At 35.8% G+C, this 16732-nt stretch overlaps 1 protein-coding gene across 1 annotated transcript; it reads left to right on the plus strand.

The window, feature by feature from the left end:
• The first annotated feature begins 1267 nt into the window (after window positions 1–1267).
• LOC132560263 (solute carrier family 13 member 2-like) lies at window positions 1268–14722 on the plus strand. Its single transcript, XM_060224925.1, has 17 exons — window positions 1268–1366; window positions 4321–4470; window positions 5228–5343; window positions 6531–6653; window positions 7127–7163; window positions 7483–7603; window positions 9315–9414; window positions 9520–9702; window positions 10067–10186; window positions 11038–11124; window positions 11516–11620; window positions 12006–12085; window positions 12353–12358; window positions 12609–12715; window positions 13017–13178; window positions 13647–13784; window positions 14528–14722. The coding sequence occupies exons 1-17, from the start codon at window positions 1268–1270 to the stop codon at window positions 14720–14722; spliced, it is 1929 nt and encodes a 642-aa protein (XP_060080908.1).
• The last annotated feature ends 2010 nt before the right edge of the window (window positions 14723–16732 follow it).

Raw genomic sequence — 16732 nt, forward strand, 5'->3', positions numbered from 1 at the left:
ACCAAATATATCTACTCTCCTCAAGTGTGATCACCAACTAGATCTACTCTCCTCAAGTGTGATCACCAACTAGATCTACTCGCCTCAAGTGTGATCACCAACTATATCTACTCTCCTCAAGTGTGATCACCAACTAGATCTACTCTCCTCAAGCATGATCACCAAGTATATCTTCTCTCCTCTAGTGTGACCACCAAGTATATCTTCTCTCCTCAAGTGTGATCACCAACTATATCTACTCTCCTCAAGTGTGATCACCAACTAGATCTACTCTCCTCAAGTGTAACCACCAACTAGATCTACACTCCTCAAGTGTGATCACCAACTAGATCTACTCTCCTCAAGTGTGATCACCAACTAGATCTACTCTCCTCAAGTGTGATCACCAACTAGATCTACTCTCCTCAAGCATGATCACCAAGTATATCTTCTCTCCTCTAGTGTGACCACCAAGTATATCTTCTCTCCTCAAGTGTGATCACCAACTATATCTACTCTCCTCAAGTGTGATCACCAACTAGATCTACTCTCCTCAAGTGTGATCACCAACTAGATCTACACTCCTCAAGTGTGATCACCAACTACATCTGATCTCATTATGTGTTATCACCAATTCGATTAGCTCCAATCAATAGTGATCAAGGACTGATCTATTTCCATTAACATTGACCATCAACGTTATCAGCTTCTATCAATCTGTTCTCATTACATGTGATCATCGGCGACATAGTAAACATCGTTTTACATAATTTCTGTCCGTGAGACAAACGGCATGCTCGTCGTTCCCTTTGTGGCGATATTAGGTCTACAAACTACATCCGTTTCATATGCTGTGACAGGCTAATCTATGTGAAAATATAACACAGAATATGTCAGGAATTTTAAGTCATAATTAACGAGTGTCTTAAACAGGTTTAGATGTTAAAATGGGTAAAGCGAATGTCTCTCCACGGCAAAATCTTTACTGCTTTATACCGACTCTGCTCTGGAAAACTGAAAAAATAAGATTTATCTTAAGACACGTGACAAATTTATTCAAAGTCATTTTATGGAAATCTATTTTTGAGACTAATGCATATACGGAAAATTATATACGTAAAACGATTTTTTGACTCATGTCACAGAATATATTTGCTTAAAGCTACATGACCGCACATAACAACTTTTAATACAGTTAAGGTAGCAGCATCGTTAGGAACGTAGGACATGCAGTGTGATCCTTAACAATAAATAGTTCATAACTTTTTTGTTTCAATTTCGAGACATAATGTCATTTTGTGGATTTTTACGTAAGCACAGAACATTGTGTTTATTTCTTATTCCGCCAGTATTGCTCTTACCACTGGTCATCTTAGGAAACTCGCAGGTAAGTAGGCTGTCTCATGTAATGTATAGTAAACCAGCAGATAAGTAGACTGTCTCAGGTAATGTATAATAAACTAGCAGGTAAGTAGACTGTCTCAGGTAATGTATAATAAACTAGCAGGTAAGTAGACTGTCTAAGGTAATGTATAATAAACTAGCAGGTAAGTAGACTGTCTCAGGTAATGTATAGTAAACTAGCAGGTAAGTAGACTGTCTCAGGTAATGTATAGTAAACTAGCAGGTAAGTAGACTGTCTCAGGTAATGTATAGTAAACTAGCATTGAAAATTACAATAAACGCACAGGCAAGCAAATTGTTACCGATAATTGTGGTAAACTCACAGGTAAGTTAACTGTCATTGATAATTGTAGTAAACTCACAGGTAAGTAAGCTGTCAATGATAATTGTAGTAAACTCACAGGGAAGTTAGCTGTCAATGATAATTGTAGTAAACTCACAGGTAAGTTAACTGTCAATGATAATTGTAGTTAAATCACTGGTTAGTTAACTGTCAATGATAATTGTAGTAAACACACAGGGAAGTTAGCTGTTAATGATAATTGTAGTAAACACAGGGAAGTTAACAGTCAATGATAATTGTAGTAAACACACAGGGAAGTTAGCTGTCAATGATCATTGTATTGAACTCACAGGGAAGTTAACTGTCCATGATAATTGTAGTAAACACACAGGAAAGTTAACTGTCAATGATATTTGTAGTAAACACACAGGGAAGTTAACTGTCAATGGTAATTGTAGTAAACACACAGGTAAGCAAACTGTCAATGATATTTGTAGTAAACACACAGGGAAGTTAACTGTCAATTGTAATTGAAGTAAACACAAAGGTAAGTTAACTGACAATGATAATTGTAGTAAACTCACAGGTAAGCAAACTGTCAATGATAATTGTAGTAAACACACAGGGAGGTTAACAGTCAATGATAATTGTAGTATACTCACAGGTAAGCAAACTGTCAATGATAATTGTAGTAAACTCACAGGGAAGTTAACTGCCAATGATAATTGTAGTAAACTCACAGGGAAATTAACTGTCAATGATATTTGTAGTAAACACACAGGTTAGGTAACAGTCAATGGTAATTGTAGTAAACACAAAGGGAAGTTAGCTGTCAATGATATTTGTAGTAAACACACAGGGAAGTTAACTGTCAATGATAATTGTAGTAAACACACAGGGAAGTTAGTTGTCAATGATAATTGTAGTAAACACAGGGAAGTTAACAGTCAATGATAATTGTAGTAAACACACAGGGAAGTTAGCTGTCAATGATAATTGTAGTAAACTCACAGGTAAGTTAACTGTCATTGATAATTGTAGTAAACTCACAGGGAAGTTAACTTTCAATGATAATTGTAGTAAACTCACTGGTAAGTTAGCTGTCAATGATAATTGTAGTAAACTCACAGGTAAGTTAACTGTCATTGATAATTGTAGTAAACTCACAGGGAAGTTAACTTTCAATGATAATTGTAGTAAACTCACTGGTAAGTTAGCTGTCAATGATAATTGTAGTAAACTCACAGGTAAGTTAGCTGTCAATGATATTCGTAGTAAACTCAAAAGTAAGTTAGCTATCATTGATAATTGTAGTAATCACACAGGGAAGTTAACTGTCAATGATAAGTGTAGTAAACTCACAGGGAAGTTAACTGTCAATGATATTTGTAGTAAACACACAGGTAAGTTAACTGTCAATGATAATTGTAGTAAACACACAGGGAAGTTAGCTGTCAATGATAATTGTAGTAAACACACAGGTAAGTTAACTGTCAATGATAAGTTAGCTGTCAATGATAATTGTAGTAAACACACAGGGAAGTTAACTGTCAATGATAATTGTAGTAATCTCACAGGGAAGTTAACTGTCAATGATAACTAGGTAAACTTACAGATAAGTTAAAAGTCAATGATAATTGTAGTAAACACACAGGGAAGTTAACTGTCAATTGTAATTGTAGTAAACACACAGGGAAGTTAACTTTCAATGATAATTGTAGTAAACACACAGGTAAGTTAACTGTCAATGATAATTGTAGTAAACACACAGGTAAGTTAACTGTCAATGATAATTGTAGTAAACACACAGGTAAGTTAGCTGTCAATGATAATTGTAGTAAACACACAGGTAAGTTAACTGTCAATGATAATTGTAGTAAACACACAGGTAAGTTAACTGTCAATGATAATTGTAGTAAACACACAGGTCAGTTAACTGTCAATGATAATTGTAGTAAACACACAGGTAAGTTAACTGTCAATGATAATTGTAGTAAACACACAGGGAAGTTAACAGTCAATGGTAATTGTAGTAAACACACAGGGAAGTTAACTGTCAATTGTAATTGTAGTAAACACACAGGGAAGTTAACTGTCAATGATAATTGTAGTAAACACACAGGTAAGTTAACTGTCAATGATAATTGTAGTAAACACACAGGTAAGTTAGCTGTCAATGATAATTGTAATAAACACACAGGTAAGTTAGCTGTCAATGATAATTGTAGTAAACACACAGGTAAGTTAGCTGTCAATGATAATTGTAGTAAACACACAGGTAAGTTAACTGTCAATGATAATTGTAGTAAACTCACAGGTAAGTTAACTGTCAATGATAATTGTAGTAAACTCACAGGTAAGTTAACTGTCATTGATAATTGTAGTAAACTCACAGGTAAGTTAACTGTCATTGATAATTGTAGTAAACTCACAAGGAAGTTAATTGTCAATGATAATTGTAGTAAACACACAGGTAAGTTAACTGTCAATGATAATTGTAGTAAACACACAGGTAAGTTAGCTGTAAATGATAATTGCAGTAAACCCACAGTAATTAACTTGTCATTGATAGCTATAACAATATCACGGAAAAGTAAACCGTATTTAGTAAACGTAACTTAAGAACTGAACTTATTAAATTGGCATGTTTCCAGAAGTCAAAATGTGCCTACGGTCTTGCATTGATGGCATTCTACTGGGTGACAGAGACATTTCCGGTTGCTATTACGGCTATGCTGCCCATCGTTTTATTTCCGGTCATGGGCGTGAGCAAAATTGAGACAATTTCCGGGAAATATTTCAATGTAAGTTAGATCCAACCAATCTTTTTTGATAGAATGTTTATCGTGACATAGTAAGACTACAGTTTAATCACCATGAAAGAGAAAGAATGAAAAAAAAAAAACTCAACGACGAACCGAATGAGTCGATTAAGTTGAGAAACCATTAACACATCTGATATTGACCTGTTGAAAGATTCATGTTTTGTTTCAAATAATATCACAGCTTTGTCCTCGGATCTCATTGTCCACCTCCAGCATTTTCATTACGTTTACCCTCGTGTCAGTAACTAAGTAAGCGTGATATCTTCACAGCAAGAATGAGTTTTTTCCTTATTCATAACATTTCATTGCTTATTTCTCTTACCCTGGACAGGTAAATCCACACTTTTTACCGGTGTGAGATTAATAAAATCTTTCACCCCTTTATTCTTGCCGAAAACAGAAGTTGGTACCAGGCCAAATCTCTCAATATTATTTACTCATGTGTAGATGTAAACAGCGATAAAATGAATTGTTATAACGTATCATTATTTAGAATCAAGCTTGGTATCATCAATAATTAGATTTAGAAAAAAACGTTAGTCGTATGGACAAATAATTGAATCCCGTTAATAATGATTTAATATTCATCTACTGTAAAATACTTAACTATGCTTCTGATACACTTCTTTCCTATCTTTCGAGATGTGTATAAGAATGGACAACACAAACATGATATTTCATGTTTTGTTCAAATTAACTCAAACTTTAGTTGCTTAAGATAAATTTGTTCTTACAGCCAACCATCTTTAATTTGATTGGAGCCCTAACTGTTGCCATAGCAATAGAAAGATGGAATGTCCACAAACGGTTCGCTTTGCGTTTGCTGCTGATATTTGGAACGACACCAATGTGGTAAATATAACTAGATAAGTGACAGCATTTGTATGCACGTAAAAACCCATGTTCTTATCTATAGCCGATCATAAACACATTTGGTAAACAGATGGCTTGTGTGGAAAGAACACATGTAATTGTTTTTTTTTAGCCAAATACGATTATAAGATCTGTTACTGAAATAGATTGACAATAAAACTTTCTTTTCCGCGCAACAGCTTCTCTGTTATGAGTGTATGATCATGAACGGATTTCATTGGATTGCTCTTCAGAGTCGAAGGTCAAAGGTCAGCATTGATTTGTGTTCTTATTGGTCATTCATGCTTTTATCTGGTTAACAGATTGTTGCATTGCGGATGGGTCGCATGAGATTGACGCCACAGGTCATTCAGACAAAGGTCACGTGATCCGTTAGTGACATAATCATTATAGTTTCTCCCCATTGTTTCTTAGAGATCAAAATCCGACTCTACTGAAAATTTGCCTACATATTTGACAGATGGATATTAAAGGCCTACAGATGTGCAAACTATATACGACTTCTTCCAAGATGGCGCCCATAGCAACAAAACCGAGACTTTAGATTGGTTGAAATAGAACATTAACTGGCATTAGTAATTATATTTACTATGCAAATTACTATGAATTAAGCTGTTCGAGATTTGATGTCATAACAAAGAGATAAACGGAAAAAATGATATAAAGCCCTAACTGAACGTCTTTAAAATCCAGAATGTATGCTTCTACATACACACATATATATCATATCATAACATTATGATGTCGACATCGTCATGTGCTCATAATAACATATTGTCAACTTAGTTTATGGTTCTAATCCTCAATACTTTTCTACTATATCATAGTGTCGATTTCGCCGATTCCTCCATGTTCCACATGTTATTAACATACGTTCGAGTTCTTCCAAACCTGAAACCGATTTATCGTTTCTGTATATAATTTTCAGGTCGATAGTCCTATCCTGTCTCCTACCCTCAATGTATAAAGCTAAGTTGTTCAATTTATAACTATTTGTTTCCGAGTCTAGCCTGTCCTCTCAAGGCCTGCGTCGTCCCCTATAATGTTACGTCCTAACCTGTCCTCACAGGGTCTGGACCGAGTCAAATTCTTTAATGTATACTAACATGGTTGTATGTCCTTCCTTGTCCTTCCGAACCCTGTGTGATGAACTATGAACTCTCCAGGTTGATGCTAGGATTTATGCTGGCTACCTTCTCTCTGTCTATGTGGTTGCTGAACATTCCAACAACCGCCATGATGGTTCCTATAGCACAAGCAGTGCTCACGCAGCTCCTGTCCAACAAAACGTCATCTGGCGATACACAACTTACAGGTCCCGAAACAGGTATATACTGCGTTATACAATGATGGTAGGTTAACACATATGGCTTAGACCAGTAAACCACCGTATTACAGATACAGGCATGACAAAACTATGATGTTCGTCTCCATGAATGAGACAGTTCCATTTTCCGAGAATTCCTATATATACTAAAAGGATAGAGAAACGCAGAAAACCAGAAATTAAGTATGATATCGGGCTTCATTTAAAACGGAATTTTATATACTTACAGATAAATTAAAGCTTAAAAATTTCCAAAGTCTGTATTTTGCATCTGACAATTGGTTTAGAGGTACTAACGATTAAACTGAATGGACCCATAGGATTTTGAAATTGAAATCGAACTGTCGTGCCATTCTTAAAACGAATCAAATTATCAATTAATTTTAGGGAAACAGTTGGTCTGTATAAAGACTAACGAAGAGTGACTTGTCCAAGAACCAGAGACCAGAACAACACAGTGCACGAGATTCTTGTTTTTTCCTTCCTCCATTTACCAGAGCTGCGCACTGTACCGTGACTAAATTTTCGATACATGACAAGGTGTAATCCTTTCAGTATATTCGAAACATTAGTATGACGTAACATTTCTAAATAATTAATGCTTTGATGGTGTCGCGTGTCGTTTTGTAATATCACCGTTTCAGGTCTTTTGAAAGATAAAGAGACGTAAAACATATTATCTCCCTTGCCCAGCGACGGTATAAAAAACGTGTATGAATCAATCTTACAGTATGAGTTAATATTTTAATGTAGATCTCCTGTGTTTGTTGTTATCTTGATCGGTTGTAAAGGAAACGAAGACTATTGCGTTACTGAAATCTCACCAATACCAAAAGGAACAATTTGGGCACTACTTTACCAAATTTTATGGAATTCAGTTTTTGAGAGGCATCCGGAAAAAGTTCGGGAACTGTAAATTTTGTATTTCTGATGATATGTTTCTGTGGTTACAGAGAAACAGCACAGCTGAAATCTTGCCAATAGAGAAAAGCACAACTATATGACTGACCTAATATATGTATATAGTTCAGTAGAGATGAGTTGAACGGACGGTCTGAGCCCAAACCTGATTTGATATCCTTCGTACACCAGTTATACGAGAGATAACAAGCGGTTCCATGTCTATTGCGTCTAACATTTTCATTTACAAACAAACACTGTCATAAGATCTAAGTCTACGACAATCTTGTTCTACTTCTCCTTGTACGATCCTCTATGGTCAACCTCGACACACAGTAGCTGGCGATCTAAGCACTATCTGAAACGTTTAGCAATGAAAGATTTTCATGAAAGTTCTGAAATACAAATAAAGTCCTTACTATTAAATGGAATGTGAATTTCAACATTTTTATGGTATACACGGTGATTATGCAAGAGAGTGGATGAAATGAAAACACGCTGGGTTTGATTCACTTTCAGAGTGGATTAAATCCTTTCTTATGTTATTGTGCCTGATGATAAGGTTTCTAATCATTTGATTCTAGTTTTCATTTTCCTGTATACAAAAATAACAAGGTTTGCTCGATACTGGAGGAAATTTTACCGATATATTATCCAACATTTCCAACGACGAAATGCTCGCTAATCACGCTTCAGTATTACAATTATTTAGATTGCCAATTAATGAAAAGGATACAGACCTCCCTTGTTTATATCTGATTTCTAAACTTCGCAAGAATCCATATAGCCAATGCTTTAATGCTGGCTCGTCTAGTCGTTCAACGAAACCTTAAATAAAACGTTCTTAGTACTTTCAAATCAGGGTTGTTTTTATACGAGGCTGAATTCATCAAATGTCAGCAATTGACAGAAAAAATAACAATACATGAATTCGCGAGACCGAGCTTGATGAAATAGGTGGAAAACTTTTAAGGTCATCACAATAATGTCATTGAGAAATATTTCTTTTTGCGACATGAAGTTGAAATTGTTTGATGTTCGTTAGCATATAACTGTTGGTTTCGTTATTCTCATCAAGAGGCGTAAATGACTTACTCGAGTTGACTGAGGTTTACATGGCGGGTGTCGTCAATGAAGCAGAAGACGCTCGCTCACCTTGTCCTGTTATCCTTTTATCCTAGCTTTTTAAAATTTGAGTTTTGATTATAATTCTGTTGACGTATTAGCATTAATCTTAATTTCCCCCCCAGCATCAAACAGGAAGAGCTCTTCGAAGCGTACAGTTCAGAAATATCAAGGGTTTGCAGTGGTCTGCTTATACTTTCATTTTATACATTACGTTCCCGAATGCCACATTTCCATAATTCTCTTGTTTATACGAATGTAGCTGCGGATTCAATGTGATCTGTGTTCTTGTGTCTTATTCATTTTTATTTTTAAAAATATCTTGGGCTGTTCATGTACATTTTTAGGGGGACTGTGTTACAAATCTCAAGTTCTACTTTTTGTTTATATGCTTTGCCATGTGTTTATTCGTAAATGTTTTTCAGATGTTAATAATCTGCTGTCACTACTGACTGTCTACAGTCTCAACGCAAATGACTTCACAATGGCTGAATTCAAACAACTCTTTCTGCAGTCACAGACTGAAAAAAGTAACGGCATTTTGGTATGGTCGTGGCATATACATCATGGTTGAGATTATTATTCCTGTTCGTTTCAGACAAAGACACAACGTGCAGAGCTAACGGAGGTGACGCTGTTATTTCTGATGTGTCAAGCGTGGAACTGAACCTAGATAAGACGACTGAAAACGATGTAGGGTATGTAATTTCGATTGCGTTGATATGATTGCATCATATGTCTGTATATAGATATATTGTAAGCGTGTATTACATATATATATATATAAGCATTTCTTATTGTAGTTCTTGTGCTTTAAATATTACAACCAAGACAACTGAAGAGTTTGACTTTGACGCTCTAGACGAGGAATCTCAGAGCATTTGCAAGGCTACAATGCTCGCCATCTGTTATGCTGCAAACTGTGGAGGAATTGCCACATTGACAGGAACCGGAACTAACCTTGTCATGAAGGGACACGCTGATCTGTAAGGACATTATGTGTGTAAGGGGGATGGGATGGGTTGGAACGCGGTGTCTATATCTGACCATTCTATTCAGTGTTCACTTCGTCCCATGTACCATGGGGACAATCTAGGCCGTACTGTTGCCGATTGCGACATGCAAAGTAAAAATTGTTGTGGACTTCCTGATAAGGTCTCTTTAAGTTCTTAAATACCAAATGTTGTGAAAGTGCAAAAACACGTTAACGTTCTTTTACGTAAACGTTACCCACAGCTGTATCAATGCATCATTCTTTTGCTTAATATAGCCATATCTAATCTCTGACACTACAGTAAAAACGTTTTTTGTGTTAGCAAGTTTACTAAATCAGTTTTATTTTATTTTTAGGATATCGGATGGCGAGTCCGGAATAACGTTCGCCACGTGGTTTGTTTTTTCTTTTCCTGTTGCCCTCATCAACGTTCTGCTGGCATGGCTGTGTCTACAAGTTTTCTTCTTCGGAATACGGTATGTAACCTTATCAGCATTGCTTGATCTCAAGAGTGCAAAGTGCGGTAAAAAATCAATTGAAAGATTTTTACTGGATTACTCTTTGGTTATTAATCGAAACAAAACTTAGTTTATTTGGCAGATACACAATACAAGTTAACTTAATAAAAAAAAAGTCGGACGCCATTATCTTTAATCAGGGGGACTATGTGGAAACTTCGAATTATCCAAGTGCAGTCGAGTTAATCTTATTACGTTTGGCTCGGACAGAAGAAATACTTCGAATAAAACGGGGTTTACGAATAGCTTGACTTTGATTCGACTGCACTTGATTTGCTGTTTAACACACACACACACACACACACACACACACACACACACACACACACACACTCAGAAAGTACGTTAAACAACACTTGCTTTACTGTTTGACATTCACGTATATACATGTACGCTCTAAAAGTGACGCTACCATTTTCTGACACTGTACGTACCTAGTCTTGAGAACTGTAAATGTTTTTGTTTTCCGAACTTGGATTAAAACAGCGAAAATTAGAAAATGATAGTGACGGAGGACACAATGGTATTTTCCATAAACAAACAATACATAGAAAATAAAAACTATGAAGGACACAGTAGTCTATTCTGTGAGCTCTGATGAAATATCTTTTCTTGCAGTATGTCATTTCAGTGAACGAGAAGCGTGAAGAAGTGAATACTCTTTTACGGTTTCTTTGATAAGAACTGTCTTCCAGTGTGTTATGATGGTGTACATGGAGCATGTAGCAGTGAATACCAGTGTACATATCCTCTATTAAGATTTAATGAAGATTGATGCCCGTCACACATATCGAATTGGTGTTTTCCAGATCTCTATTTCGGTCCCGTAACACTGGAAATAGCGAAAGGGTTAAACGGTATATTAAGCAGCAGTATCATCAGCTCGGTAACTTAAGGTAATGCTTACAAATAATGTATTACTTTTCGAAAACGTTTCAAACATTACCCTACATCAAACAGTAGTTATCTTTCCTCTAGCTCAGTAATGTTAGGAGTCTGGAGACGAATGAGGTATATGAAAATTGACCAATATATTTACAATGTTGAAGTAAAGTTGATGAGGTGCATATGATTAAATCATCACCATTCTAATGATGCTGATTGTATGAGTTAATATTTTCTCTTGTTGAGAGTACTTGTATAAATAATATAAAGATTTTTGTTTCGTTTTTAAAAATGTATTGCTTTCTCTTGATGTCTATGTAAATTACTTACGTATGATTTATTTTGCACTTGGACAAATATTGTATACCAAAAATACATTCACAAAGAATTTTCTTCTTTCAGTTTCCCGGAGAAAGCAGTGTTGTTACACCTTGTGGCACTGGTCCTTGCATGGTTCACGATAAATCCAGAATTCTTCCAAGGCTGGGGGTTCTTATTTCGTGTCGGGTAAGGTCCTGCTGCCATTGCCGACTAGGTCACAAATTCTAGAAGAATTGTATTATTATTTTATTACAACACAAGTGTATCAACTATCGAGGCATCCATTTTTAAAACTAATGTTAACATGTGATTGCAGTACCCAGATATCTGACTAGCATCGTTAGAAAAACACAACAATTTTACAGTACATGGCAATTCAGCAGTACAATTGTCTATAGAATTGTTCTTGGATGTTTGGGATAAAAGGTTTATGCGTCAAATAGGGAAGTTAGGAAAGTGGAAATCAGTTACCTGATATGCAGAGAAACAGTCATAACCGAGTGGCAAAAATAATGAAATGGCAGTTGACTTTATTGTAAAACACACTGTATTATACACTCTCCATACCTAGATATCTGAGTGGTGCAGTACCAGCCATGTTTATCGCTATTCTACTGTTCGTCATTCCGAGCGGGATAGAGAAGAATGATGGTGAGTATCCCACAGACTTGGACATAGATTACCTGGTAGACTGCCTGTTTCTTTATGTGTCATAATCAAGGTAACTGTATCTTAAATCACCTTTTGTGACATATTGCCCGATTTATAACAAGGAAATACTGACGGAACTACACGGAAAGCATAAAAAAGGGTTCATTCACATTTTCGTAGTGTCTGATTTGTTTGGATGATTAACTATCGACATGGAGTGTAAGTATACACAACATTGCCATTTTTCATTGACCCTCAAGAGACAAGTGAGTAGTATGGTGTGGTTATGTAACTCGACTGTGATTTCACATTGTTTCCTCAATTTAATTATTTCGCTTAAGAGATAACGTTGGTACATTATTGATATACCTCTTTCGTTAGCACATCTGCTTTTATTGATTTCTGAATCCTTTACACACGTCAAGACATAACATTCTTAGGTACTGTTTTCGTGCACCATTCAACGAAGCTTTTCGATAATGAATGTTGTTGCGATACCAATTATATAATATTTACGTCACAGATCCGTCACGTGCGAACTTACTGGACTGGAAAACATTTAATAAAAAGTTTCCTTGGGAAGTGACGTTACTTATTGGTGGCGGGTTTGCTCTTGCGCACGCATGTAAGGTAAGTATTTCTTTATGTATAGAATATAATTTCTTATCAAAACCATTGAAACTACTCGTGTTTGGGATGAAGTGACACTTAATGCTGCATGTACAGCTTGTTTTTGTACAATCTTCTATAGTTCGTAAGGATCACTGTAATAAGATGAACAAGAGCAACGTTTTTTATTACTCTACCATCAAAACATACATGCTATCATATCAGTGCATACTTTTCATTTAACATGTCATTAATATAATGAACCACTTCTTTAGCAATTGATTCTATTTACGTGTTACAAAATATATGTTTTTGTTGGCAGGAATCAGGACTTTCGCTGTGGCTCGCCCACCAGATGACTGCGTTAATTGGCGTTCCCACTTGGATATTGGTATTCATTGTCTGTTTGATCTGCTCCCTTTGTACAGAAGTTGCCGGTAACATCGCTATCTGCAGTATATTTATGCCTATCCTGGCCGATCTGGTAATTATATAATTATAAGATGTCTCCTTTTTAATGGTCTGCTTTGTTTTATATGTATAATGGTACGTGCCATCAGTTTTGTTGGCAATGTCATCTTACCTTATGTATTGATCATTGGAGGGTTGACAGAGTAGATCTATAATACATTTACTCCTTTGTTTTAGTATACATGTTCTCTCCCACTCAGTTCTTCTGCTTATGTGTATATGTGTTTGACTTTGTGTTTTGATTTGAAGATCTAGAATCCGTCTTTTGTGACTTAGGAAGACTTAAAAATCACCCCATACAGAGGGATCGGGCCATCACTTTTTCATGTTATTTAAATCTGTTATTGCTACTGATGTGTCAAAAGACCAGCATGCCTACACGTTTGCCTGGCTTATTGTATATTTTTTAATTTGCTAGTTTCAAACTTACTTACAGTGTATTACAATGTTAACACTCTTTATAATGCTATTATGTTTCCAGGGGAAAGGAGTCGGCATCAATCCGATATTCTTCATGCTTCCAGCTGCTATTTCTACGTCTTTTGCCTTCATGTTACCGGTCTCCACCCCACCAAATACTATCGCTTTCTCCTACGGATACTTTAGGATTATAGACATGGTTTGTATACATAATCTGTCTCCACCCCAACAAATACTATCGCTTTCTCCTACGGATACTTTAGGATTATAGACATGGTGTGTATACATAATCTGTCTCAACCCCACCAAATACTATCGCTTTCTCCTACGGATACTTTAAGATTATAGACATGGTTTGTATACATAATCTGTCTCAACCCCACAAAATACTATCGGTTTGTCCAACGAATACTTTAGGATTATACACATGGTGTGTATACATAATCTGTCTCAACCCCACCAAATACTATCGCTTTCTCCTACGGAATTTTAAGATTATAGACATGGTTTGTATACTTAATCTGTCTCAACCCCAACAAATACTATCGGTTTGTCCTACGGATACTTTAGGATTATAGACATGGTGTGTATACATAATCTGTCTCAACCCCACAAAATACTATCGGTTTGTCCAACGAATACTTTAGAATTATTTAGGATTATAGAAACGGTTTTCATACATGTAATGTAAAACTGTTCCATGATTTATGGATTTTTAAAACGTATACGAGACACTGAACCGTTGTCACACTGGTACTTGCCTCTATCTTTCGTCAATGCTGATCTGATGAGGTGCTGTTAATGTGAAGCATATGTTATACAGAGTTGAAAGTTTGGGGGGGATGTCGTTTAGATATTGACAGATTACATAAATACTGTAGCCTTCTTATGTACAGTGAAATATCACCTGTAGTATGTTGCATTTTCCCTTTTTTCATTTAGGTCAAGGTCGGTTGGTTTTTGAACGTGTTGTGTGTAATCGTCGTTTCTGTGGCAGTGAACACTTGGGGAATGATATACTTCCGATTTGATGTACTTCCTGAATGGGCAACATTGTCGGATATGACATTTTTAAACTCTACCAGTTCAACATATACTAGCATTTTAAATTTTACACAGGCAGCGACTATTAAATAGTATTGCTGTATACGGGCTTCAGAAATAATACAAGAATTAGAATAAAAGTATTCGTAACTCCTGTAAGCATTCACTATCATCACAAATCATTGTTGGACATGAATACCTTGTTGTTGTAGTAAGCGAGAGGTATAAGGAAAGGAAATGCACTACAGTCAGTTATGTTTGATGAAGTAACATATGATACAGATAATTAACTGAGGTAATTTACTCACCAGCTGTTACAATGTCTCGTTTAATCAATATTCAGCTATAACTACAATAACGGGATTCCTTGTACTTCTGGATATTATGAAGTTACTCTTCACGTTGATCACCTGTCTACGGTTAGGTTGGAAATAACTGTACTATTATACCAGTCTAGACTTGTGTTGTAAGCTGACTCAATCACTACTGCAGACTTCAAAGTAACGCCATCTTTAGCAATTCAGGCATGATAATGAATATCCTTAATTAACGTGAAAGCAGTTGGCCCAGACAGTCAATCTAAAACCAAAATTTACTGAAAAATGACTGTAGAAGTACTAGTACTAGATAAATTTGAAAACTGAAATCTGTCCTTTGACATATACTTTAGTAAATTTGTATAACCTTTTGTAAGGGACATTCAAGTAAGCTATAAAATTGTGTCGACTTTGTGTTGTAATGTGACCAGTTCTCATCATAATTTCCATAGAATTCTCCATAATGGGATTAAAGATGAAGCTACTGACGCGGTATAACTACGGTTTTAACTTACGTCGAGACCCAACCGCCATCGAGAACTTGTTTTATTGGTTTTTTTTTATATTCAGCGATTGTGAAGCTGCTTGTAAACCGGAAGTGAGTTGCCGATTCAGTGAATACCATAAGAAGCTATCATTACATAAGCATTTCTATGTCCGTTATATAAAGTATGTATTATAGGAATATGGTTTACATTTAACTATTATCTGCGAGTCTTGTTATACTGTGATAATTATCATCATCAGAACTACATATTGTTCTGCCATATCACGATATTATATGAGTAACATTACGCGTATCGTCTGCTATTTCTGCTTGTATTTTATATTATATTATATCTTCAATTTTCTCCATTATCCAGATAAATTTTGAATGTGAAATTAGGGAAAAGGACAAGAAGAGGGCATTATTTCATTAGTTGTAACTATAAAAATACTGGATTTGTAATGTGCAAGGGAAAGGAAATTTTGTGAGAATGGATGTGAGAAGAGATTTGATTGACTGAGAATGATCATGTGATCTGGTGAAAAATGTATAAAAGGGAGCGCGAAAGACCTTCCTGTCACGTCGCCAAAAGACTGACAACCAGTAGAGTTCAGCGTAAAGTAGCTGTTACAGACATGCCTATATAAGGAATTATATTCTAATTCATTGAGGATCTGTGTTGTCATTATAAGTAATTATGTCTACGCAGTTCATGATTGTCTACTACCACACTGACTTCTGACAGTATGAGTGATGTATGAGAGGGGCAGCATCACTCTACATAATACAAAATTATTAAAACAAATTGAAATGTCTTATGGTGTTTGTGAAGTGTTTTCATAACCTGATGAGGACCGCTGAAGACCAATGCCAGACCTGTTACAACATATAGCCGTAAGCTCCCGAATCAGACAAATGTGTCAATAATCTGTACAGAAACAAAGTAACAATCTTGTTCAAGTCAACTAAATTCATCCCACAAATTTCATCACTATAACATGAAAGAATATGTTCACACTTGAGTTCAATCTGACAAACTATTGTCAGCCTTACAGGTCAGAGAATCTTTGATTAATTTCTTTACATCACCAATCTATATTGGTCGTCGACTAGGTTGTTCGTCGACAACGCTGTTGTTTACCAAGTATTCTTCAAAGCGATCTTGAATTTAGAAGCAGCCTATGAAAAATGAAAATGTGGAGGACGTAATGACATATCCACAAATACAAAATCCCTGCATAATACAGTTACCACACCAAAGTAAAAAAAACAAACAAACTAGGAGGTGATTATTCAGTT

The sequence above is a fragment of the Ylistrum balloti genome, unplaced genomic scaffold, assembly GCF_031769215.1.
Source record: "Ylistrum balloti isolate Yb309-2 unplaced genomic scaffold, AGI_CSIRO_Ybal_v1 Utg371040, whole genome shotgun sequence".
In the NCBI taxonomy this organism is placed as follows: Eukaryota; Metazoa; Mollusca; class Bivalvia; order Pectinida; family Pectinidae; genus Ylistrum; species Ylistrum balloti.